This window comes from Eurytemora carolleeae, unplaced genomic scaffold, assembly GCF_000591075.1.
Source record: "Eurytemora carolleeae unplaced genomic scaffold, Eaff_2.0 scaffold385, whole genome shotgun sequence".
Classification (NCBI taxonomy): Eukaryota; Metazoa; Arthropoda; class Copepoda; order Calanoida; family Temoridae; genus Eurytemora; species Eurytemora carolleeae.
The window spans coordinates 60107-86070 of NW_019396304.1; the positions used below are offsets into that span (position 1 = coordinate 60107).

Consider the following 25964-nt stretch of genomic DNA (forward strand, 5'->3'; position numbering starts at 1 on the left):
TAGTAAAGTTCAATGTACCCAGGGAGTAAGGTTCTATTTACACAAATAGTAAAGTTCTTTGTACCCAGGGAGTGAGGTTCTATCTACTCAAATAGTAAAGTTCTCTGTACCCAGGGAGTGAAGTTCTATATACTCAAGTAGTGAAGTTCTCTGTACCCAGGGATTGAAGTTCTATCTACTCTAGTAGTAAAGTTCTCTGTACCCAGGGAGTAAAGTTCTATCTACTCAAGAAGTAAAGTTCTATGTATCCAGGGAGTGAGGTTCTATATACTCAAGCAGTAAAGTTCACTGTATCCAGGGAGTAAAGTTCTATCTACTCATGGAGTAAAGTTCTTGTAACCAGGGAGTGAAGTTCTATCTACTCAAGTAGTAAAGTTCTCTGTACCCAGGGAGTGAAGTTCTGTCTACTCAGGTAGTAAAGTTCACTGTATCCATGGAGTGAGGTTCTATCTACTCAAGTAGTAAAGTTCTATGTACCCAGGGAGTGAAGTTATATCTACTCAAGTAGTAAAGTTCTCTCGTACCCAGGGAGTGAGGTTCTATCTACTCAAGTAGTAAAGTTCTCTGTACCCAAGGAGTAAAGTTCTATCTACTCATGGAGTAAAGTACTTGTATCCAGGGAGTGAGGTTCTATCTACTCAAGTAGTAAAGTTCTATGTACCCAGGGAGTGAAGTTATATCTACTCAAGTAGTAAAGTTCTCTGTACCCAGGGAGTGAGGTTCTATCTACTCAAGTAGTAAAGTTCTCTGTACCCAGGGAGTAAAGTTCTATCTACTCATGGAGTAAAGTACTTGTAACCAGGGAGTGAAGTTCTATCTACTCAGGTAGTAAAGTTCTCTGTACCCAGGGAGTGAAGTTCTACCTACTCAAGTAGTAAAGTTCTCTGTACCCAGGGAGTGAGGTTCTATCTACTCAAGTAGTAAAGTTCTCTGTAACCAGGGAGTGAAGTTCTATCTACTCAAGTAGTAAAGTTCAATGTACCCAGGGAGTGAGGTTCTATCTACTCAAGTAATAAAGTTCTATGTATCCAGGGAGTGAAGTTATATCTACTCAAGTAGTAAAGTTCAATGTACCCAGGAAGTGAGGTTCTATCTACTCAAGTAGTAAAGTTCTATGTACCCAGGGAGTGAAGTTATATCTACTCAAGTAATAAAGTTCTCTGTACCCAGGGAGTGAAGTTATATCTACTCAAGTAGTAAAGTTATATGTACCCAGGGAGTGAGGTTCTATATACTCAAGTAGTAAAGTTCTCTGTACCCAGGGAGTGAGGTTCTATATACTCAAGTAGTAAAGTTCTATGTACCCAGGGAGTGAGGTTCTATCTACTCTATGTATCCAGGGAGTAAGGTTCTATCTACTCAAGTAGTAAAGTTCTCTGTACCCAGGGAGTAAAGTTCTATCTACTCATGGAGTAAAGTTCTTGTAACCAGGGAGTGAAGTTATATCTACTCAAGTAGTAAAGTTCTCTGTACCCAGGGAGTGAATCAAGTAGTAAAGTTCTATGTAGCCAGGGAGTAAAGTTATATCTACTCAAGTAGTAAATTTCTTTGTATCCAGGGAGTGAGGTTCTATCTGCTCAGGTAGTAAAGTTCTATGTAGCCAGGGAGTAAAGTTATATCTACTCAAGTAGTAAATTTCTTTGTATCCAGGGTGTGAGGTTCTATCTACTCAAGCAGTAAAGTTAACTGTAGCTAGGGAGTGAGGTTCTATCCCGGCCTTAATATTTAAAACATCTAAGGAGAAGGGAGTGAAACCTGCATGTTTCTGTGTCTAAATATTCTAAACCTTCATATACTAAAAATCTTGATTTAAAATTACTTTTTGCTCCCAACTGACATTTTACCTTCTTCGTCTGTATTAAAGATTTATTTTACAGATACAGGGTGTCCCACATCATAATGGGGTCTAAACTACGATTATAATGACTAATCAGAAAATTTTAGGAGAATGAATCATTTTGAAATAATAAATCAGGCTAATATAAAAATTATCTTGCAGAAAATGCTAGGTTTTTGAGTATTATGTGTTCATTTTGTTGTTAAAGCTTGGAGATAATCTAATATGATATGGGACGCTCTGTTCTAGATTCTTTCTCAACGATTTCATACCAAACAAACTTCTTTCAAATTCAAGTGGTCTTATACTTCCTTCTTTGAATACAAGATTAATTTTTATCTCCAATTTTAAGTTTGATCTCCATTTTGTTTAGGAAGGAGTTCTAGATAAAAATGTTAAGTTTTCTTGAGATGGTTTGGTTTGCAGTTGGAGCTGGGTTTCTCTCCCTCCTCTACTTACTCAACTTTCCACGGGTTGGAAGGAGGGAGGCGGATCAAAATATCAAGGTGGGTTGTATACCAACAAGCTCTCAGAGTGACTTTTATATTTGAGAATTAATGTATTGGGTTGGAAGACCCTGACTAACAAGGCAAGAAAGTCTAAATGCAAATATAGGGGGGAATCGTTATGAAAAGGAGAGAGATTTTCACACACACAAAATGTTCGATGGATCTGAAAGAAACTAACTCGCCAAAATCGTAATTTTCTATAATTCCTAATCACGAGTTTTCCGGTTTTCCGACTCTTGATATTTACCGAGAAAAGGACGGATTTCATTTCATCTCATGATTATAGGTACAGGTCAGAGGCGTATTCAGGGGGGGGGGCTATAGGGGCTAAGCCCCCCTGGACCAGTGAAATCTATTGATTTCAGGGGATTTTCTGGCCCCAACGGGTGCTGAGCCCCCCCCCCTGGAAAGAGAAAAAAATTTAAGCCCCCCCCCCAGACAAATTCCTAAATACGCCCCTGGTGTACAGGTTTAAAGTCTACCGTTGTGAATCGCTTGTGGATTGTGAACTTTTACTTCTGAAGGTCATGAATAATTGATACCCCTATTTGAAATTTGATCTCTTGTCAATTTAAAAAACATCCTAAAATCCGATGTCAGATGCATTTCATGGAAGTTGAATACATATAGGCGCACACGCAGGCGATACTATGCTACTCTGGACTGCAGAAATGTATTGCACAGTACTGACAAACACAATTGTACGATCCCCATCCCCCATCCCTTATTCTTGTCGATTGAGGCAAAACGATAGATTTATAAATGCAGAATCACCCCCCCCCCTTCATCCTTGTTAGTCAAATATAAAAACATGTTAGACATTTGTTATTGAATGTAATCTATAAAGTAACTAATAATATAATAAATATAACCATGTGATAAAATAATCAATAATTTAACAATAGGAATTGAGTCTTTGCCACAAACTAAAATTTTATGATCCCTATATCATTGCAACCTGCATGACAGTGTAAACCTTTGATATTTCAAACTAAGATTATTTGACCCACACAACTAATAGTTATATAAAGCCAAGGTTTACGACGTTGGGTTGCAAAGAGAAAGGTATTATAAAATCAGAGTTTGTAACAAAGACTCGATTCCATTTTTGCATATTATTTAGTTGATAATTATAATAAAGTGTTCGACTTCAAAAATCGTTTCGTAAAGTTTCAAAGTTGAAGATTTTATTTAAACATACCGATAAGTATAGATACACACTTTTCAGGATTTAATGAATAACAACACAAAGATACAGGGGATACAAACCAACCCAACCAAGATACATAGGATGGATACACAGATTGGGAGCAAAGTTAAAGGAAGTTCCAGCTCTTCCAGGTTAGAAACACGTCTTAGTCATAGTTTTAATCATACTTTTCTTTAGTTCTACGAGTATCTGCAGTGTACACCCAGTTTGTATGTAAAATGTACCCTGAGAAGTGAATTGAATCCATGCTGTTAAAGTTGACATTTTACATTCCTGGTTATAAAACTTACAAAGACAAGACTGAAGGAACTAAACTTAATGGGGGGGGGGGGGAAGCGGTTGGGGGAAATGGGGAGAAGGAGGAGAGAGAGAAAGAAGAGAAAGAGAAGAAAGGGGAGATAGAGGAGAAAAAGGAGGTAGAGGAAAAAGAGTTAAAAGATGAGAAAGGAGAAAGAGAAGAAAGAGGAGATAGAGGAGAAAGAGTTGAAAGATGAGAAAGAAGAAAGAGAACAAAAAGAAGAAAGAGGAGAAGAAGGAGAAGAAGGAGAAAATGGAGAAAGAGGAGCAAAAGAAGATAAAGGAGAAAAAGAAGAAAAAAGAGAAAGAGGAGAAAATGAAGAGAAGGAGAAGACTAGCTGCAGGAAAAAGGAGGAAGAGGAGAAAAAGGAGAAAGATGAAAAAAGAGAAAGAAGAGAAAAGAAGAGAAGGAGAAAACTAGATGGAGGAAAAATGAGAAAGAGGAGATAATAAGAAGATAAGAATCTGGAAAAGGAGGAGAACGGAAATAAATCGAATATATGATGTGGGGAAAAGAAGTAAAGAGAAAAGGGAAGATAGAAGAAAGAGAAAGTAGAGAAGTCAGCAGAAGTAGGTGTAAGCGAAGTAAAAGTAATAAAATTATACATTTATTGTCATTTATCAATTCTCAATAATATTCTGTAAACTAAAAAATACATTTCATAAATCTGTAAATATTTCCTTTCTAATAAGTGGCTTTGATGTGTGCACTGCATCTTATTTAATCACTCATTAAGAAAAATCGGTCTGTGTGCACTGCACAAACATTCCTATATCTCATGTTCATTGGACTATTCAAAGTCATAAAAGTCTTGTTCCTAATTAACAGTTTTCTGGTTCATCACTGCATAATATTTTTATTTCCAGCTTATCGATAGAAGATGAAATGAATGAGGACGGGACGGATAGGACTGATGAGAATAAGGTTCTAAAAGATAAGATTAAAGAACTGGAGACATCCTTGAAACTTCATAAGGTAAAAGTCTTAATTTAAGAATAAGAATAAGACAAGAAACTGTGGTTTAAATTAAATACCTTAATCACTGTAATCCAAAGAGTGCAAACTCTCATACAAACTTCTCTAAGCGTTTTACAAATTATTTCTCTTAAACCAAAACTAAGAGCAAGCGTGCTTTAGTATCAAAATGTAAAAGTCTAGGGCTACAAAAAAATATGCGTGAATTCCTAATGCTCTGTGGATCTTTTAGATTTCAAGTTAAACATTGTAATAAATGATTTGATTATGTGAAAACAACTCCATTAATAAACTTAAAATAAAATGATCTAATTCCTTTCAGTTCTTATATTCCAATATTCTTTTAGTTCTTATCTTCCAATATTCTTTCAGTTCTTATCTTACAATATTCTTTCAGTTCTTATATTCCAATATTCTTTCAGTTCTTATATTCCAAATATTCTTTCTAAAAATATTCATCCTTGTCAAATCTCCATTTGTTTGAAGAGCAAGAAATATTAAAAACTTTTAAAACAGTTTTTAGTTTAAAATCCTAAATTTTGACAAAAATTAAAACATCTTACAAAACTGAAAAACTTAACCTAAACTAAAATGCATTTAGTTAAAATAATTTTCAAAATTTTCTAAAAACTATCGAGATTATGCAATAAAAGAATTTAGCCAATAACTGAAGAAAATAAAGAATAAAGAAGGAAAATTTGATGACAAGAATAAAAATAACAGAATATTTAAAAATTTCATAAAAGAAAATTTGTTATCAAATAAAAGAATAATTTCAGCGTGATCTGGCATCTCTGAAGGAAGAAAAATCCTTGAAAGTGGAGGAATGTGAGAAATGTTTAACTACGAGTTCGGAGCTAAAAACTCATAAACTAAACCAAACCCAGCTGAGACAGCTGAATCTAAACCTGGAGAAGAAAATTGGAACCTTGAAGCTTGAGCTCTCAGAGCAGCAGGAGGAGAATAGAAAACTAGAGATCTTGCTCTCAGAGCAACAACATATAATCAAGCTTGCTCTCGTCAGAATAGTTCCACAAAATGATCAGAAAATTACATTTTGCCAGGTAAGTAAGGCCTGAGAGGCCGCCATTTGAATAGTCTTTAAGACTAATCTGCAATCAGTTTTGGTTTTTGTATATTTGAAGCTGATCCAATCGGCAATTGGAGCACTGTGTAAAATTCACACAATATGTTTTCTTTGTTTAACAATTAACATTGATCTAGGAGAATATCCTCATTTTGTTCAGATGTAAATTCATTCATTTTTCTACCATTGTGTCTCTTTCAGAAATCAATAAATCAAGTTTTGAATGGTACCATTGTGAATGGGATATAGCGCAAAGGAAGATGTCTTAGGCGTATGTTTATTGAATCTCCTTATCCTAGGATCACAAGAGAACTCTGGCTGGGTTCGCAGAACGGAGCAATTTGCAACAATCTGCACAGATTTCTGCACATAAATACCTGAACTAAATTAAACAAGTAATCTTTAAACCAGTTTTCTGTTGAAAATTTTTAACAAAAACTACTTTTAGCTATTCGACTTTGATACCTTGTTTTTGTTGATATTACAAAAAGTCATTAAAGAAGACTATTTTTGTTTGTAAAATTTACGTACTTTACCAAGTTTGAAATATTTTTATTCGTTCTTTGCTTTTTATACTTATAAATGAAGATATCACAATTTTTTAATTTTTGTAAACAATTTGTGAAAATACAAAACAATATTTGATATTCTTAGACACAGTATAGTAGTTGATGCCAAGCCTCAATTCTGAACGGATTTTCGTTGTTTGGACATAAATAAGATTGATAAAAAATAAGATTTTATATGATTTATTTGCAAATTAATGAGGCAACAAAAATGGTATCAAGTTTGTAAAAAATATTTTCAAGTTTTAGGTTTGAGAACTCCTCTGATGCATTTTAATTTTTTTTTTACAGATTTCAACCATTTTTTTTTTTTTGGAGTCATCAACACAGCTGACATGTTCAATCTAATTTTGCAAACAAGATAAAGAAATATTTTTTTTCAAACTAAAGTCTTTTGATTTCCTGTACTTTAAACGTGAAATAATATGCTACAAACATGATAAAAGATTACTTTTTTCAAATCTAATTTTAATGTCCAAAAAAAGCAACTGATTTAGAAATAAAGCTGGCCATCAGCTTCTGGGTTGAGACACCCTGTACATACACAATTACAACAGGCAGTTCCTTAAACAGTTATAATTCTGAAAAAATGTAATAAACACTTTAGGAAACAATATTTGTACATTTGTCTTTCCATGCCATCTAGCAAACTCATTTTTACCCATTTTTGTTGACTAAAATGTTGTCAATTTAATCAATAAATATCAGAAAAATGTTGTAGGTTATTTTATTTTTTCATTCTATTTGTAAAGAATATTGATTTTATTGTTTCCAGGGGGTTTCTATGATTGTTGGTAGAATCTGCTGAGAGAAAACAAATGTTTTGATTGAGTTAAATAAATAAATAAATACGACAAGAACGGATAAATACTGAATCCATCCCCCCTTAATAGTCTGCCAGAACCCTGGTATATATTCTACTGTCTGAGACGGATAGTTGAGGTTTAGTTCCAGAACAAAGTTCTCTACTCCAGTACCTCGCCTCCATACACTATAGCTGTTCTCCACCCGGAGCGAGATATTTCGGGCTCCGTAGTTTCTTAATATCTCCGCTAGATGTAGCGGTGGTTCTCCTGCTAGAGGAGACTCTATATATCTTGAATCCCGGCCTCTATGGGACAAAGGTTGTCTCTGAATCAGCTGAATATCTCCGGAGCATTGAAAACTTCTACCTGCGCTTCCTTGACCAGTGAGATATACAAGGCCGGTCATCTCGAAGTAGCTGAATCTGAAAATGATTGTGTGTCAATCCATCGAGAAGATATAGAACTAAAGGAAGAAGAATAGAGGTTAGAACTTTCTACTGTCACTGTATCTACAAATAATTTTGCAACCTGATTCCTATCCTGCTCTGGAATTGCAGTCAAAGATATAAATTAAAGACATTGAAAATATAAAATACCTTTTTAGCTTGTAATCGAAGAGGAGAAGAGCCTGAACCCCGGTTATCTCCTCCGAACCATCCATTGGCATCTCTAGGTTCAACCAGAGAGAGTCCAGAACCCCGTCTCTGTTCCCATCCTCCTCCCTTGATCTGATCACGGGGATACGAACCCTATCTCCCTCTAGCTCCAGGTCGGATTCTCGACTGCTCCAGATTAAATCCGTCCCGTCACTTTTCTCCAGAATTACTAAAAACACATTTCTTACCCTGAATTTTATTTTTACTAATAGCATTTTATGATACAACGTATTAGTTTATAATTCAGGGAAACCCAAGAAGAGGGTAGGATACAAAATTTCTGTTTTACTGTAACCCTAATGTTGAAACTGTAATACAGAAACCTGAATTCAATCCACAGAACATGGTCTAAAGGAGTTCCAGGTTGATGGTTAAAGGGACTGTAAAGGAAAAATGAAAGGGGGTATAGGCTGAAAGCTAATCACTTTAGCTCTAGATCGCGACCCATGAAAGTTATATCTGATGTTCATATCTCGAGAAATTGATATACAACTTTGTCAAATTTATACGAAAATTAATGTATATACAATTTTGTATAAAAGTAGTGGGTTTAGATAGATCAAATTCAGCAAATAAGCAACCAATCTGAAAACGATGATATCCCAGAGAAAGCTAATTGTAACCTACGTTTTCTCCAATTCTAATTTTATATTTGTTATTTCTATTTTTAATAGATTTAATTCATAATATTATTTATATGTCCGTATTACTTGACCAGAAATTCCACCAATGGCAGTGCAGTAAAGTGGTCACGTGATACAGGCGGAGACACGTGACCAGTATACTATACCCCCTTTCATTTTTCCTTTACAGTCTCTTTAAGGAACTGTCTGTTGTAATTTCAAGGGGTTCGGTCCTCCATTAAAAAAGGGGCTCATATTCACAGCGTTAGTAGGTAGGTAGGTAGGTAGGTAGGTAGGTAGGTAGGTAAGTAGGTTTGTAGCATAGAGTAATAAAACGAAGAGGTGAAGCTTAGCTCAGATGTACACCACCAACCTCCCTATTAATTAATTAATAGAGCGGTCGGTTGTATACATCACGATATGTTTACGTATCTTACGCTGTACACTTGTATATAGAGTGATCGTATTTCATAAGGGGTGGTTTTATGTAGATATTTGAATATTAGTATTGATAATTAGATAGACACTTAATTTGGATTGTAAACACAGGATTGTATACTGCAGTACAATCCAGTTCAGTTGTTTGTTTATGTTAATAAAAGTATTACCAAATTTTGCATTTCACAAACATTTTTTCTTGTAAAAATGTTTTTTTTTCAAAATACCAAAAAATTGTGCATGGCTAGACCATTTAAGGATGGGAGACTCCAGAGTATATCTCTCAAGTTGTAATTGAAAACCTGGGTATTTAAAAATTGTCAAACGTTTGCAGTCAACATCCTCGAATTCTCTTTGAATAAAGAAAGAAAATCTAAAAATTTGTCAATTTTATGAAACCCACCAAGAAATACTCTATATACAAGTGTACAGTGTAAACATATCGTGATGTACACAACCGACCTGTCTATTAATTAATTAATAGACAGGTCGGTTGTGTACATCTGAGCTAAGCTTCACCTCTTCGTTTTATTACTCTATGGTTGGTAGGTTGGTATGTAGGTAGGTATGTAGGTAGGTAGGTAGGTAGGTAGATAGTTAGGTAGGAAGGTACGTAGGTAGGTAGGTTCTCAAAAAAAATCTTGAGGACCATTCTTAGGACTTGGAGAATTAGGAGAACGATGTCCGAATTTAATGAATTTATGCCGCGTCTCAAATCCCCCAAAAACCGGTTTCAATTGAGCGCTGGCTTAAATCTTGAATTTAATACAATTTTAAGTGGAAGCAACCATATTTGAGCCGCGGTTTCAATTTAAGCCGCTGCTCAAATTCTTTAAATTCGGTCTCGAATATTGTTAATATTGTTAACTGGGACAGGACATAGGGTAGTGAAAACTTCTAAAGATGTCCAATAAGTCAGGCCATCAGTGCACTATCATATAATCCAATATACCTATGAGAGTATGTTTGAAGTGTATATCAGGTTGCTCCGAGTATGTTGCAGATTTGATCCAGAATCCTTGACTTCGATAAGCAATAATAAGCGGAGGAACAACAGTTAGTAAACTAGACACAACGTAGAACAATGTCGCCTAAATAAAGAAAATAAAATTTTAAGTTTTGAAAAAAAAAACTATTTACCTTTGACAGCAAAGTTGTAGAATATGATATCTCGATAGGATGACTCCAAACTTTGAATCTCATTTTTTATTCTTTAAATTTCGGTTGGAACTGATTTAAAGTTTTCCTTTCCTGTAATTTAGGATCTAAAATCCTAAACCATAATTAGATAGGGCGGAAATCTCCTACTCCGCGTAGCCTCTAAGGTAGGGAAAGGTTTAAGGAATGTTTACAAAAAGCAGGTAGAGAGAAGAGAACCTGAACCTGGAAGGACGGCTGAGAAAGGTCCAACCAGCATAAACTCTCATCAATTGTATTAATATAATGTATCCCCTATGTACAACAAACGAATAATAATAGATACACAATCATTAAATATTCTTTTCAAAAGAATATTTATTCTTTCCAATACGTCTTTTAATGTTCTCTGCCTTAGGATTTATAGATTTATTTTATGTATCTGCATTCGACACAAATATACATACAAATTTATTTCATATGTTTCGTCCAAAATAATCAAATATTATTTCTTATTAATGTGAGATTAGTTTATACTATCCGTATAACATTTTAACGCTATATTTCTTTATCTCTTTTTAAGCCCCCCTGGCCCCTACTACTTATCTCATCAACATTCTTCCTTCCCTTCTCTTTCGTTTCTCTCCCTTTCCCTCCCTCTCTGTCCCTCCCTCCCAAATTTTCTCCCCCCTCTCCTCTATCTATCTTTTTACTTTTCCTCCTCCTCTCTTTTTCGCTCTCTCTGTCTCCTTTTCACTTTTCTCCTTTCCCAATCTTCTCTTGTCCTCCTTTCTTCATTCACTTTCCTCTCTCAATCTTACCTTTCTTCCTTTCCCTCCTGTGTCTTTCTTTCTTGGTTCGCCCGTTCTTCTACATTTCCCTCTTTCTCTCTGTTATCTAAATATCTATCTATTTATCTATCTATCTATCTATCTATCTATCTATCTTTTATCCCCCTAATTTCTGTAATCTGCTTTGTTTACTATAGAACGGTATCAGTGTTAGTCTGTATCCTATTCCGTACTTCTACAATCTATCTATCTACATTAGAAAAAAAAACTATTTTATAAATGTATATAAATATATTTTACAGCAGGCACACTGGACTAGTTCATAGAAAAGTATATTCACAGTTTGTACATTTAATTGGTTTGCATATCATTTTGTGAAAGATATTCACGGTTCTATCATTTGTAAATAGTTGTATTAAAAATATTTTTCATCCTTCATAGAAAAATCGATCAGTTATAAAAATTAGCTGATTATTATAAATATTTAAAAATTTTATTGTGCTGACTGGAAGTTTGCAGCACTGGGTTCAGGTTCAGGATAAAATCACCTCATCCTTATCCTGGATAGGACTCATTACCCCGGGTAGGGTTGTAGAGTCAGGACTAGCCAACTCCGGGCTGAGTTTGGGACCCAGCTCCGTCTCACTCTCCGACAGGACGGTGCTTGCTCTCCCTCCCAACTCGCAACCATTGTTAATATGCCATTGGAGCTCCTGCTGCAGCTTGTAAACCTGCTCCTTGAGCTTCAAGGTTAGGTTGGCCAGCTCCTCGTTCTCCTGCCTCAGCACATTAGCCTGCTGATCCAAGGTTGCAATCTTCTCCATCTTCCTCATCCTACACTTACTGGCTGCTACACGGTTCCGAGCTCTTTTCCGCTCAACCTGGAGAAATAAAAGGTTTAGATGAAAAAGAACAAGATTCAGATTAAAAAAATATTTTTATTTTCAAGATCTACCTTAAGAGCTTCGTTAGCATCAATACTGAAAGCCGGTTGTTGCCTAGGGAGACCAGATTGACGATATGCTCTAAACTGAGCCTAATGTAAAAAAATTTAGGTTAAAATCATTTCAAGTAGAATATTTGTCTTCAACCCAACCTATCTATCTCCAAACACAGGACAGGAGACAATTAGTTCAGCTCGTTGGAATTGATTTTAATAAGTTCTAATCTTTCAAAAGTGATCAGCTCAGGTTAAATATAGCAAAATATTTTTCCTGGAATTTAAGAATACTTGAAACTTTTTTAAATACGGTGGTAGGCGATTATATCAATACAATTAAGACGACTTTCAACATAAATTTTTATTTATATCAAGCTTTCACACAGCATAGATACACAAAAAAATGGAAACAAAGAGAAATTGTCAATTAAAAAACCTTCTCTTAAATTACTTGTAAGCTTATAATTCTAAAAAGATTGTAAACAATATAAACTTTAATATAAAAGTCGTCTTCATTATATTGGTAGGATAATCTAAAAATATTTTACATCTCCGAAATTGTATCTTAACAATTTTTTTTGACTTCAACTCAATTTCTTATTACGCATTTTAGCTTGAGGTTCTATCCTGAAATATCTCCAGGTTCTATCCTGACTTATCTCTAGGTTCTATCCTGATTTATCTCCAGGTTCTATCCTGACTTATCTGCAGGTTCCATCCTGATATATCTCTAGGTTTTATCCTGATATATCTCCAGGTTCTATCCTGACTTATCTCCAGGTTCTATCCTGAAATATCTTCAGCTTCTATCCTCACTTATCTCCAGGTTCTATCCTTACTTTTCTGGAGGTTCTATCCTGATATATCTCCATGTTCTATCCTGATATATCTCTAGGTTTATCCTGATATATCTCCAGGCTCTATCCTGATATATCTCCAAGTTCTATCCTGATATATCTCCAGGCTCTATCCTGATATATCTCCAGGTTCTAACCTCACATATCTCCAGGTTATATCCTAATATATCTCTAAGTTCTATCCTGATATATCTCCAGGTTCTATCCTGACTTATCTCCAGGTTCTATTCTGATATATCTCCAGATTCTAACCTCACATATCTCCAAATTATTTTCTAATATATCTCTAAGTTCTATCCTGATATATCTCCAGGTTCTATTCTGATATATATCCAGGTTCTATTCTGATATATCTCCAGATTCTAACCTCACATGTCTCCAAGTTCTATGCTAATATATCTCCTAATTCTATATTTCAAAATATCTCCAGATTCTATCCTGACATATATCCAGGTTGTATACTAAAATATCTCCTGGTTCTATCCAGACACATATCCAGGTTCTATCCTAATTATCTCCAGGTTCTATCCTAACATATCTCCAGGTTCCATCCTGATAAAACTCCATGTTTTATCCACCATATCTCCAGGCTATATCCTAGTATATATATGTATATGTAGGTTGTTCACTAATATATCTCCAGGCTATATCCTAGTATATATATATATATATGTAGGTTGTACACTAATATATCTCCAGAGGTTCTATCCTAACATTTCTCCAGGTTAAATACTGACACATATCAAATATATCCTCCCTGTCATCCAAATAATTTTGTCCTAATTCTTACCTGGTTCCATCCTGACATATCAAGTCCTGGTTCCTCCTTAACCCTATCCCTGTACAGAGTCGGGGCTAGGGTTCTCTCCTGGTGGGCCGGAGGAGGAGCTCTATACTCTCTATACGTCCCTGGATACTCTTTATTATACTCCTTGAGCTGGATGGGTTGGGTAGGATTGGTTTGAGTTGGATACTCTGGCTCCGGGTAGGAATCTCCTGTGCTCTGATCATCGTTATAGTATTGATCTAAATATAAGAAAATCGTAAAATGTTAATTTTGAAATATGAGAAACAACCCAAGGATGAAACTATACAGAGATCTAACAAAGAAATTACTCTTTGTACTCAATTAACGAAGAAACTATATAACGCAGAATTTGCGTAACAAAGAACTTAAAAAGATCTCAAGAACGATATCCAACCCTAGTCAGAAATTATGGTTCACCACTCACCCAGCCTGTTCTCTATACCCCAGTCATACAGGTTCTGCTCATCTTCTACAATAGGCAGTGTTGTTGTTCCTTCCATAGTTTAAACCTTCTCTTCTCCAACCATTCCCTCAGCACTAAACCTACTAGACTGGAGCTAACGCTACTAGTTCTATATCGATCCATTTCTCCCTGGTTCTGCGGAGACCCGGAGAAGGATCGATATCCGTCCCATTCCCCCGGGTTTCCGACAAACGTTACGGACCAAGGATTTCCCCCAACCTATACCTCTGCTCTTTAAATGCCCGGTGTCAGGGGAGATTATATTCTCCACAACTTAATTTTATTATACTTACTGATTCATATATGTACAATACATCCCATCCTTCATGTTTTTTTATTATACTTACTCATTCACATATGTACAATACATCCCATCCTTCATGTTTTTTTATTCCGAAACATAAGTTTAAGATATATTTAGATAATATATGTACTTTATCAATGCAACCCTGCAGAATACGTAATACTATAAAATGAGACCCTGTAGAACTCGTAATATTGTCAAATGAAACCCTGCGTAAATTATTTCCCTTGAATTAAACATGATAAAATTGATCCGTCTACAACACCCACTAATTATACTTCTTTTATATTAGATGTATTCCTATTATACAATACATAGCGTCAATATACATATACATTTTAATCCTTCTGTATTCCTATTATACAATATACAAATACAATATAGCTACACTTTATACATTTTAATCCTTCTGTCTTTTTATTATACAATATACAAATACAATATATAGCGTCAATATACATATACATTTTAATCCTTCTGTATTCCTATTATACAATATACAAATACAATATATAGCGTCAATATACATATACATTTTAATCCTTCTGTATTCCTATTATACAATATACAAATACAATATATAGCGTCAATATACATATACATTTTAATCCTTCTGTATTCCTATTATACAATACACAAATACAATATATAGCGTCAATATACATATACATTTTAATCCTTCTGTATTCCTATTATACAATACACAAATACAATATATAGCGTCAATATACATATACGCTATACAATATACAAATACAATATAGCGTCAATAAATGCAATTAATCTTTCTGACGCTTACAAATTAAATAAATAAGCACAATGGTTTAAGTCTGTAACATTTCTTGGCTTTTATAGCAATCTATTTTATAGCAATCTATTTTATAGCAATCTATTTTATAGCAATCTATTTTATAGCAATCTATTTTATAGCAATCTATTTTATAGCAATCTATTTTATAGCAATCTATTTTATAGCAATCTATTTTATAGCAATCTATTTTATAGCAATCTATTTTATAGCAATCTATTTTATAGCAATCTATTTTATAGCAATCTATTTTATAGCAATCTATTTTATAGCAATCTATTTTATAGCAATCTATTTTTAAGTTTTACGCGTAATTAACCTTCAATGTTTTAACACAGATAGAATATAAGAAAAATCTACAGTTACGTACAAGATAAAGTTCGAGTGTGTATTATAACTGTCTTAGCCACCCCTCCCCCCGCATTCAGCCCTCCCTTGACTAATACCTGTTTACGCTCCTGATGGTTAAAAACTATCGTAAATATTAAATACTAGCTGAAGGGCCCGGCGTTGCCCGTGGAAAATATTGAAATTTGTTTTTTAAATGACGAAAAAATGTCTATTTTTTGCCTAAAACATCCCCCCCATCACCTCTGAGTGTCCACAAAAAGTTTCAGCCCATTCGGTCCAGCCGTTTGGCCGGCTATAGGCAACATATCTTGTTTTATTATATAGATATAGTCCTTGTATTCTTATGTTTTTTGACACTTGTTTATTTCGAGCATGCTGTGTATGCATTTTATGTATTTTTAATTTTATACAGTTTTCAATGGGTTTATACCGTTTGCTACATGATGAACTCGCTCTCCACAATTTCTGAAAAATAATTTTCCATCATGATAAAGTCAAAATGTTCATATTTTGTAAGAAAAGAGAATTACTTAATAAATGGACTGATGTTTATTATACAAACAAAAGATAAGAAAAAGTCAATATAAACGTTTTTATGCAGGAAATTATTCAGTGATACTTCATCATCTTTATCATAATGCTCTTCTCCGCAGTTGTCAGCGCTGTTCTTGTCAGCTCCGTCCTGTCAGCTCCACAAGCTCCCAAGGACCCATTCCACGCTGATTGCTCCGTAAAATGGTACATATAGTGTACTGCAGTTGTACATCAGTTTGATTTAGAAATGATTGAGATATTCATATTTTTTTGCAAGTTTCATATTATCAGGAATCCAGCTTCACTGATAGTTTACCCTATAAAAGTCAACCCGCTCAACTTAGAATTATTTAAAACATTTACGGGTTCTAATGTGTTCCCAATCAAACTTTGAAGCCGATCAGTCCAGGGTTTCCTGAGTTACAATCGGACATCCAAAGTCCAAACAGACAAACAGAGATTACTACTTTAAATACATAGATACATGGCAGCCCGTTAAACATAAAAGTTTAGACACGACTAAAATGTCGTTTTAATTCATTTGATATATATCCTAGATAAAAATTGTGTAACGAAAAAGTAAACACATCTTTTAAGTTCTAGATAAAGCTTGTAAGTCGCTAAACTTTTTAGATAATATCAAAGACGACAATTTAGTCGTCACTCAAACTGTAATGTCTAGTGGGACACCCTGTATCCAAAATTATCTATATATGTTTGAAAACATAGAACCTGTAATTATTTAGTTATCAAATATTGAAAATGATTTCCATGTTGTCACTTAACTTCCAATGTCCAAATTGCAGAAGACACAAACAATTTTCGTTTCCGCGGAGCGTGAATAATTTGTTCAAAAAAATGTGCAGTCGATTCCTAGTTTAGTTTTGGTTCATCCTGTATCCTGTAATTTCGACGTTTTTTTATTCGACGTTCTGATAATAGACGTTTGGATAATCGACGTTTTCTACCCACACCGTATCCCTTTACTTATTTTCTAAACAGGGAGATTTAATTCCATTATTTGAGGACTCTGTCCGAGAGTTGTGATACTGTTCAACAGAAGATCATTGATCAGATGATCGCCTGGGATAATGAGGTAAATAGATCATTGATCAGATGATCGCCTGGGATAATGAGGTAAATGGATCATTGATCAGATGATCGCCTGGGATAATGAGGTAAATGGATCATTGATCAGATGATCGCCTGGGATAATGAGGTAAATAGATCATTGATCAGATGATCGCCTGGGATAATGAGGTAAATAGATCATTGATCAGACTCCATGTACAATTAAAAACGGGATAATTTACTTCATGTACAATTAAGGACTGGTTAATTTACTTCATCTACAATTAAGAACTAGATAATTACTCCATGTTCAATTAAGAACTAGATAATTTACTCCATGTACAATTAAGAACTAGATAATTTACTCCATGTACAATTAGGAACTAGGTAATTTACTCCACGTACAATTAAGAACTAGATAATTTACTCCATGTACAATTAAGAACTAGATAATTTACTCCATGTACAATTAAGAACTAGATAATTTACTCCATGTACAATTAAGAACTCGATAATTTACTCCATGTAAAATTAAGAACTCGATAATTTACTCCATGTACAATTAAGAACTAGATAATTTACTCCATGTACAATTAAGAACTCGATAATTTACTCCATGTACAATTAAGAACTAGATAATTTACTCCATGTACATTGTACAATTAAGAACAAAATAATATACTCCATGTACAATTAAGGACTGTGGAACTAAGCCTGGAGATGATAAACCCAACGGACAGAAATGTTTGTATAAGCACACAGGATCCAACGGTGAAGTAACCGAGGGAACCCACACCACTCCAATCCATAGATACGTGGACGATCTCAAGTTCACATTTATCTCTGGATCTGCTCCTACCTGTCTGGTTGATGTAAGCATCTTTTCTTTTCTCAAACATTTTCTTTCTAGTTTAACGATCTTTAGGGTGTATTTAAAATTTAAAAGTTTGGACTTTCCTTTATTTTAAAGAAAATTTACAAAGTTAGTCATTGTCTTCTTTGTTTTTTTCTTTTTATCAAAAGAATATTCTGAAGTGTTAAAAATGTTAGGTCATATTTTCAGAGAATTAACACTCTGTGGCAATACCAATTAAAAATGTCCAACTCATAATTCATATTTATTTGATTTTTATTTTATTTTTCTAAGATACATAGCCTTGTGCAGGATGTCTATGCAATTATTGTAAAGTGAAACATTTCTTTGCTTTTAGCGGTCTTTTCGACCTTTTTTTATTTATTGCAATAATCTCAAGTATTTGTATTCTGTAGTCTTCCTGGCTTTATAAAGTTTTCTACTGTTTATACCACCATCTTAACTTTATACCTAATACTTTTTTATCAATAATAAAAAGACAAAGATGCCCGAGTTGAGAGTAAAATAGGAAGACGGCATTATAGCAAATATTTGATGTTGATACAAAACAAATAGTTTTACTAGAAAACCCATTAAAATCACTTTTTAAGTTCAATGGGTTTGCTTACTCTGCACAACTGGCAAAATTGTCAATTGGCAAATTTGTCAACTGGCAAAGTAGTCATATGGCAAAGTTTATGTGGCAAAATGGTTTCCTGGCAACTTTGTCAACTGGCAAAGAGCCACCTGGCAAGTTGTTTCATGGCAAATTGCCTAACATCTTTGTATCATATTCGTTGGACTATTTAGAGTCATAAATTCAGTCAAAAAGACGTCTTACTATTCCAGAGTTTTCTGGTTCTCACTATGCACAGTTTTATTATTATTATTATTTACTTTAGTTTTATATTACTTTTTGTTCCCGTATTTTTCTGAAAAAAAATATGTATGACTATTTAGGCTTACTCCCGCTCCCAAACCTTCTCCATCCTGGACTACGGAACCAACTACTGTAACCTGTTCAACCTGATGGACGGATCAGGACTCGTCCTAGACCCTGAGTTCTCCGAGGATACTAATGATGATATCTGTACCCAGAGATCTTCAGCTGATTGTGATATTTACAAGAAATAAACTTTTAATAAAGGAATTTGTCGCGATTTAAATACTTGCTTTTATCGACCTAAGACTCAGGTCTAAGCTGTCATTGAGACTTATCTAAAACTCGAGCTTTCGGATTTAAGTTGTAACTAATTTTCCACAGAGTTGAGTTTGTTAAACAGGTTTAATATTGTATATCGCAGATTTTCATGATTGGAATTGGCGGATTCGAGAGATTTTATTAGAAAGACTCAACATTGAGACTAATTCTCCACTAAAACCAACCAAGGTCGTTTTTATTTTCATTTGGCATTTCCTTAAGTTGATCCTAAGAGCTGAAAGCTGTTGATTACATGACACAAGCTTTCGTCAGCTGACTTATAAGTTGGGTCTAAGATTTAGTCTTATTCCTGGGTCTAAGGAATTCAGACTCGAGTCGAAGCTTATGAAATTCCGGGCTCAAGTTACTAGAATATATATCAAACAAAAATTCTTGTAATCCAGAAAGCATATTTTCAACTCTCTGCCAGTGTTATTTTAGAAACGGCAAAATCTGCCTCCTGTGTCCTATCAGGCAATCTGAGGGTTAAAACATGAAAGCATTTTCATTACACAGGGACCAACTTTTAATTTGGGATAAAGCATCGATCCTTAGATTTAAAATTGTCCATGAATTGGATTTTGAGTTCAAGTGTTCAAGATCAGAAATATACAAACAACAGTTCTGATCTCAAGATGGCCGATGAGCCAAAACTAGATAATTAAAAAAAAAATTATCAATTATAATTTTTAAACTTTTATTGATATATATGCGCCCGAGCTAAGCTAGACGCGAGCTCTATAAATGAATATTTAGGGATGGTATTTATTCTATTTTAACTCTTCTTCATCTTTCTTCTCTTCTTCCTTTATCTTCTTTGTTTATTCTTCCTTCTTTCCAGTTACAGAGGCAGGGAGGGAGGACATTACCTTAACCTAGAATACAATCATATCTTCAAATTATAGATTAATATATATATATGTAAATGTTTGACTGGTTCTTTTATTTGCATCCAATAAGCGGCAAAACGATTGAAAACCGATTGGATCAATTTTTTTGGCAACTCACATGAACCGCGGCAAGGTTTATGGACGGTCAAAATTTACAGATTTTTACGATTTTTGAAAATCCCTCAATTGAGACAGAAAAATCAGCGAACAATTATAAAAGTCAACCCACTCAACTCAGATTTTTTTAAAACCAAACTTAGAACATTCTTGTGGTTCTATCGAGTCTTCTAATCTAAAGGAATTGAGGCTGTGCCCAAACTCTGACATCTCGGAAACCCAAAGTCATTGTCATTTCAAACTATTATTATTGTAGTAGGAAGGAGACTTAACTGTCAGAAAAAATAATCTAAGTTTGAAATATCAAAAATTTACGCCATCATGTTTCAAAGATATAGGGCTTAGCAATTTGAGTTTGTTGCAAAGACTCAATTTCTCTGAACTAAATCATTCAAAAGATTAAGAAAAAGATTATCAGTAGTTTAACGATAAAAATATAAACCTGGAGTTCTTCAAGTTTAGATTTCAATGGTAGGATTGCATCATCAATCTGCTTCTGGTTATCCCTGTAGAGACGGGGGAGGGAGAATAGTCCAACCCAGCCCAGGATCAGTACGGTTAATCCGTTCAACATACCTCCAACATAGGTCAACAGATACATAGCAACAGCAAACTAGAATATAGGAGATACATAGCAACAGCAAACTAGAATACAGGAGATACATAGCAACAGCAAACTAGAATACAGGAGATACATAGCAACAGCAAACTAGAATACAGGAGATGCATAGCAACAGTAAATTATAATACAGGATAAAAAGCAACAGCAAACTATTATACAGGAGATACATAGCAACAGCAAACTAGGATGCAGGAGATACATAGCAACTGCAAACTATAATACAGGAGATACATAGCAAAAGTAAACTAGAATACAGGAGATACACGGCAACTGCAAACTAGAATACAGGAGATATATGGCAACAGCAACCTACAATACAGAAGATACATAGCAAAGCAAACTGGAACATAGGAGATACATTGCAACAGCAAACTATAATACAGGATAAAAAGCAACAGCAAACTATTATACAGGAGATACATAGCAACAGCTAACTAGAATTAGACTAGCTTGGGAACTCAGCGCTGCCCAGGTTACTAAAAGTTACTCCCGCCATTTACCCGCACTTGAAACTGAATTTTCGCTATTTAAGTCGACCTACACAACTTAGAATCTCAAAACCACGCTAAGAACATTCTCGTGGGTCTCCCGAGTTCCCCAATCAAAATCGGTCCAGGGATTCCCAAGTTATGATCGGACAAACAAACAAATAGACAGAGGAACAGAGATTACAACTTTTTATATATAGATACATAGCAACAGTAAACTATAATACAGGAGATACATAGCAACAGCAAACTAGAATACAGGAGATTTATAGCAAGAGCAAAATAGAATACAAGAGATACATAGCAACAACAAACTATAATACAGGAGATACATAGCAACAGTAAACTAGAATACAAGAGATACATAGCAACAGCAAACTATAATACAAGAGATACATAGCAACAGCAAACTATAATACAAGAGATACATAGCAACAGTAAACTAGAATACAGGAGATACATAGCAACAGCAAACTATAATACAGGAGATACATAGCAACAGTGGCAAACTGGAATATAGGAGATACATATCAACAGCAAACTAGAATATGGGAGATACATAGAAACAGCAAACTAGAATATGGGAGATACATAGAAACAGCAAACAAGAATACAGGAGATACTTAGCAACTGCAAACTAGAATACAGGAGATACATGGCAACAGCAAATAAATTAACAGTATACATGAGAGAATCAGGACTGGATGAAAGAGTAATCATGAATCCTCAGACAAGCATGGAGAAGACATAAATTCTGAGAATATTTTGATGAATTTTATCCCAGGGATAGATTAGTCAGAGTTGGGTTCACAGGAAAGGAAATATTTATCTAAGTGTGGGTTCAAGTGAAGTTAGGAATTTATATTTACTTGACAAGTTCAAACCTTAGAGATGTAAATATTAAAAATAAAATTTTAGACATTTTTTATTTCATTTTTCAGACATAATTTTTAAAGTTTAATTTTTTACCTTAACGGACTCAATAATATCTTCAACAAGGATAATGGTCTTCAGCTTGGTCATGTAGTTGTTAAACCTAGATATTGAGTTGTTAAACCTAGATATTGAGTTGTTAAACCTAGATATTGAGTTGTTAAACCTAGATATTGAGTTGCTAAACCTAGATATTGAGTTGTTAAGTCTAGATATTGAGTTGTTAAACATAGATATTGAGTTGTTAAATCTAGATATTGATTTATTAAATCTAGATATTGAGTTGTTAAACCTAGATATTGAGTTGTTAAACCTAGATATTGAGTTGTTAAACCTAGATATTGAGTTGTTAAACCTAGGTATTGAGTTGTTAAACTTCTGTATCCCTCTGTATCTCTCGGTGTCCCCTGTATCCCCCTGTATCCCCCCCGTATCCCCCTGTATCCTGAATATATCTCTATACCTGGCAAGGAGAGAATCTACGAGCTGAGAAATCTTATCAGAAGGAAGGGTTACATCACACTCCAAATATTGCTGAACACATAAATATCGTGACGAACAATGTTACATAAACAAAATATGTGAACATTCAAAATAAAACAAATAATAGTTTAACAAAATAAATAAAACTGCTCCATGTCGTATGTTTAATGGTTCTTCCTGTACAATCACTTACCCTGAAAGGATGTCCTTCTTGAGTTTTGTTAACGGCGGCCAGGACGGATTTGTAGATCCTAAAATAGATAGAATTAAATAATGTCTTGTTATCAGCTGCATTACATGCATAAGCATTAACAGAAAGCCAGACAGCCACGAAATTTAAGCATTGATTTTCAAGACCGGGTGACAAGGGACCTTTGGTTTATCTTACTAACTCACTTCATTTTTTAGACATAAACAATTAATAAAACTGTATAAACGTGCTTGTTTTAGCTCAGGTATTAAGGGAGTTGTTGAAAAGTCCTAATATTGCGATGTTTACATATATGTTAATATTTGATTCGATTTTTGTCCATTACAGGGTTACCCACAATGGATGAGACTTCAGAGAGGACTCTACGGAATTTAATTATTCTGTTTCCTTATATTCATGATTTCTTGCAGATTCAATCTTCTTTTTTTTTGTAATCCGAATCATTAAATAAGCCATTCAAGTTTAAACTTGGGATAATCATATTTAAAGAGTTTCAAATCGTCTTTACGGTCTCATCCTTTACTCATCCTTTGTGAACAACCCGTACGTGGTTAGTACCTGTCTAACTTTACGGTCTCATCCTTTGTGAACAACCCGTACTGATTAGTACCTGTCTAGCTTTACGGTCTCATCCTTTGTGAACAACCCGTACGTGATTAGTACCTGTCTAACTTTACGGTCTCATCCTTTGTGAGCAACCCGTACGTGATTAGTACCTGTCTAACTTTATGGTCTCATCCTTTGTGAGCAACCCGTACTGATTAGTATCTGTCTAACTTTGTGGTCTCATCCTTTGTGAACAACCCGTACTGATTAGTACCTGTCTAACTTTATGGTATGATTAGTACCTGTCTAACTTGTCTCTCTGTTCATAAAGATCAGTGAATATACAATATTCTATATTTTTGACGATTAGCTTAAAGTAACTTTAAGTTTAGAACCCGCCAGCCTAAATTTTATGTATAGGTCGACTTTACACTGGGTAGTCTAGACCGGTCGGTACGAGTGATCGAATGAATATTGAGTACAATCACAAGAGACTGGTTCGGATAATCCAACGCTTGGAGCAATGCGTTATATATCTATTAGTGCCCTCATGAACTTAGATAATACATCGATATATCTCCACCTGAAGCTGACAGTAGCAGTGACCAGGGCTAGGGCCAGGTTTCCCAGGACGGAGATGAGAGAGATGTATCTACAAGCGAGCAGGCAGACAAGGACGGGTCCAAAGGCGATCCCGGAGTCTCGGGGGTTCTCCCAGTAAACCAGAGAGTTTAGCATGTCGGAGCTCAACCACATTCTTCTCTACCTAAAAAAAACATTTTTTATCTCTTGTTTGAGTTTTTTTTTCCATGAGAGTAATCAAAACTTGGTTCTCAATAAATTCCTGTGTACGCCCCTGTCACTTTTCATGCATTTATCTCATACAAACTTGGGCAAATTCAAGTAAATTTTCTTTGCTTCAACCTGTATGCTTAAATATTTGTTGATGAATGCAAAGCTAGTTTAGCTTTTTAAGATTTCCAGTTCCTAAAACATTTTAACATTATTTGCAGAAACGTCCTGTAAATGAAAATTTACATTTCTTCTAAATTTAACACTCTAGGCATCAAATTGTTTTTGCCAAATTTTCGGTCTATTAAATTGTATATAAAAGTTATACATTACAATAAATTCTTAAAAAGCTATTAATGAAGTTCATATATCTCTATAAAAAATCCTTGAATAAGATCTTATTTTCTACAGTTCATTTAAAATATATCTGAATAAATATTTGAAATAATATATTTTAGTCCAGCATCATCGCGTTTTCGATTTAAATGTTTTCACCTATATATTTTTTAGTCATGTGTAGTTTCATTTGCAGGTATAAACCCTACCTGCTTGGGTTAAACTCCAGATATAAACCCTACCAGGGTTAAACTCCAGATACAAAGCCTATTAGGTTTGAACTCCAGATATAAACCCTACCAGGGTTAAACTCCAGATACAAACCCTATTAGGTTTAAACTCCAGATATAAACCCTACCAGGGTTAAACTCCAGATATAAACCCTACCAGGATTAAACTCCAGATATAAACCCTACCAGGATTAAACTCCAGATATAAACCCTACCAGGATTAAACTCCAGATATAAACCTTACCAGGATTAAACTCCAGATATAACCTTACTAGGGTTAAACTCCAGATATAAACTATACCTTGATAAAATTCCAGTTATAAACTATACCTGGATAAAACTCCACATATAAACTATACCTGGATAAATCTCCAGAAATAAACTACACCTGTATAAATCTCCAGATATAAACCCTACCTAGATAAATCTCCAGATATAAAAACTACCTAGATAAATCTACTGATATAAACCCTACCTAGATAAATCTACTGATATAAACTCTACCTGGATAAATATACTGATATAAACCCTACCTAGATAAATCTACTGATATAAACCCTACCTAGATAAATCTACTGATATAAACTCTACCTGGATAAATCTACTGATATAAACCCTACCTAGATAAATATACCGATATAACCCTACATAGATAAATCTACTGATATAAACCCTACCTAGATAAATCTACTGATACAACCCTACCTAGATAAATCTACTGATATAAACCCTACTTAGATAAATCTACTGATATAAACCCTACCTAGATAAATCTACTGATATAAACTGTATAGGGATAAAACTGCATATAAAAACCCCTACCTGGAGTCTACCTTTCGGTCACTATATAAAGCTGAACGGCTAAGGGTCGACTAGCTGCTTGGCTTGGAAACTGTTCTAGACACAGGGCTGAACAGATTTAAAGATTAAAATTCATCTTGGATATTTCAGATAAATAAACCAGATTATTTCCTGTCATATCTAAATGGTGTAAAGACTGGAGTAGGGTAGAATTAACCCTGGAGTCAACTGACCGATCTGACCGGCGCGGTATCGAGAGAGAGCAGCTACCTGTGCCTAGCAGAATATATCCCTATCCCCCTCCCCCTTCCTCTACCTCTCCCGGCCTCTTGGATATTCTTATTCCCATACTTTACCTCTCACATGTCATGGATCAGAGAATATTTTTAATA

The 25964-nt window shown here is 34.5% G+C and overlaps 5 protein-coding genes across 6 annotated transcripts; 2 read left to right on the plus strand and 3 right to left on the minus strand.

The window, feature by feature from the left end:
- The first annotated feature begins 2153 nt into the window (after positions 1-2153).
- LOC111700574 (autophagy-related protein 11) lies at positions 2154-7198 on the plus strand. The gene is made up of 5 exons (XM_023471539.1): positions 2154-2343; positions 3575-3687; positions 4721-4829; positions 5609-5893; positions 6216-7198. The coding sequence occupies exons 1-5, from the start codon at positions 2230-2232 to the stop codon at positions 6300-6302; spliced, it is 708 nt and encodes a 235-aa protein (XP_023327307.1). The 5' UTR covers positions 2154-2229; the 3' UTR covers positions 6303-7198.
- On the minus strand, positions 7194-10341 carry LOC111700573 (transmembrane protein 231). Its single transcript, XM_023471538.1, has 4 exons — positions 10146-10341; positions 9958-10096; positions 7885-8113; positions 7194-7710 (listed from the first exon to the last, which is right to left on the minus strand). The coding sequence occupies exons 1-4, from the start codon at positions 10206-10208 to the stop codon at positions 7245-7247; spliced, it is 897 nt and encodes a 298-aa protein (XP_023327306.1). The 5' UTR covers positions 10209-10341; the 3' UTR covers positions 7194-7244.
- Positions 10342-11198: 857 nt separating this feature from the next.
- On the minus strand, positions 11199-14704 carry LOC111700560 (cyclic AMP-responsive element-binding protein 5). The gene is made up of 4 exons (XM_023471528.1): positions 13963-14704; positions 13521-13756; positions 11889-11969; positions 11199-11814 (listed from the first exon to the last, which is right to left on the minus strand). Exons 1-4 carry the CDS (start codon positions 14036-14038, stop codon positions 11467-11469), a joined length of 741 nt encoding a protein of 246 aa, XP_023327296.1. The 5' UTR covers positions 14039-14704; the 3' UTR covers positions 11199-11466.
- A 1367-nt stretch (positions 14705-16071) lies between these two features.
- Positions 16072-19088, plus strand: LOC111700561 (uncharacterized). The gene is made up of 4 exons (XM_023471529.1): positions 16072-16202; positions 17025-17094; positions 17768-17941; positions 18883-19088. The coding sequence occupies exons 1-4, from the start codon at positions 16102-16104 to the stop codon at positions 19054-19056; spliced, it is 519 nt and encodes a 172-aa protein (XP_023327297.1). The 5' UTR covers positions 16072-16101; the 3' UTR covers positions 19057-19088.
- Positions 19089-19803: 715 nt separating this feature from the next.
- LOC111700575 (reticulon-1-A) lies at positions 19804-25691 on the minus strand. 2 transcript variants are annotated; one of them, XM_023471540.1, is made up of 7 exons: positions 25594-25691; positions 23997-24179; positions 22850-22907; positions 22637-22707; positions 22210-22276; positions 20573-20743; positions 19804-19998 (listed from the first exon to the last, which is right to left on the minus strand). In XM_023471540.1, the coding sequence occupies exons 2-7, from the start codon at positions 24167-24169 to the stop codon at positions 19945-19947; spliced, it is 594 nt and encodes a 197-aa protein (XP_023327308.1). In that variant the 5' UTR covers positions 24170-24179; positions 25594-25691; the 3' UTR covers positions 19804-19944. The 2 variants fall into 2 exon arrangements, with proteins under 2 accessions (XP_023327308.1, XP_023327309.1); XM_023471541.1 differs by having other exon boundaries at positions 25605-25628.
- Positions 25692-25964: the final 273 nt, after the last annotated feature.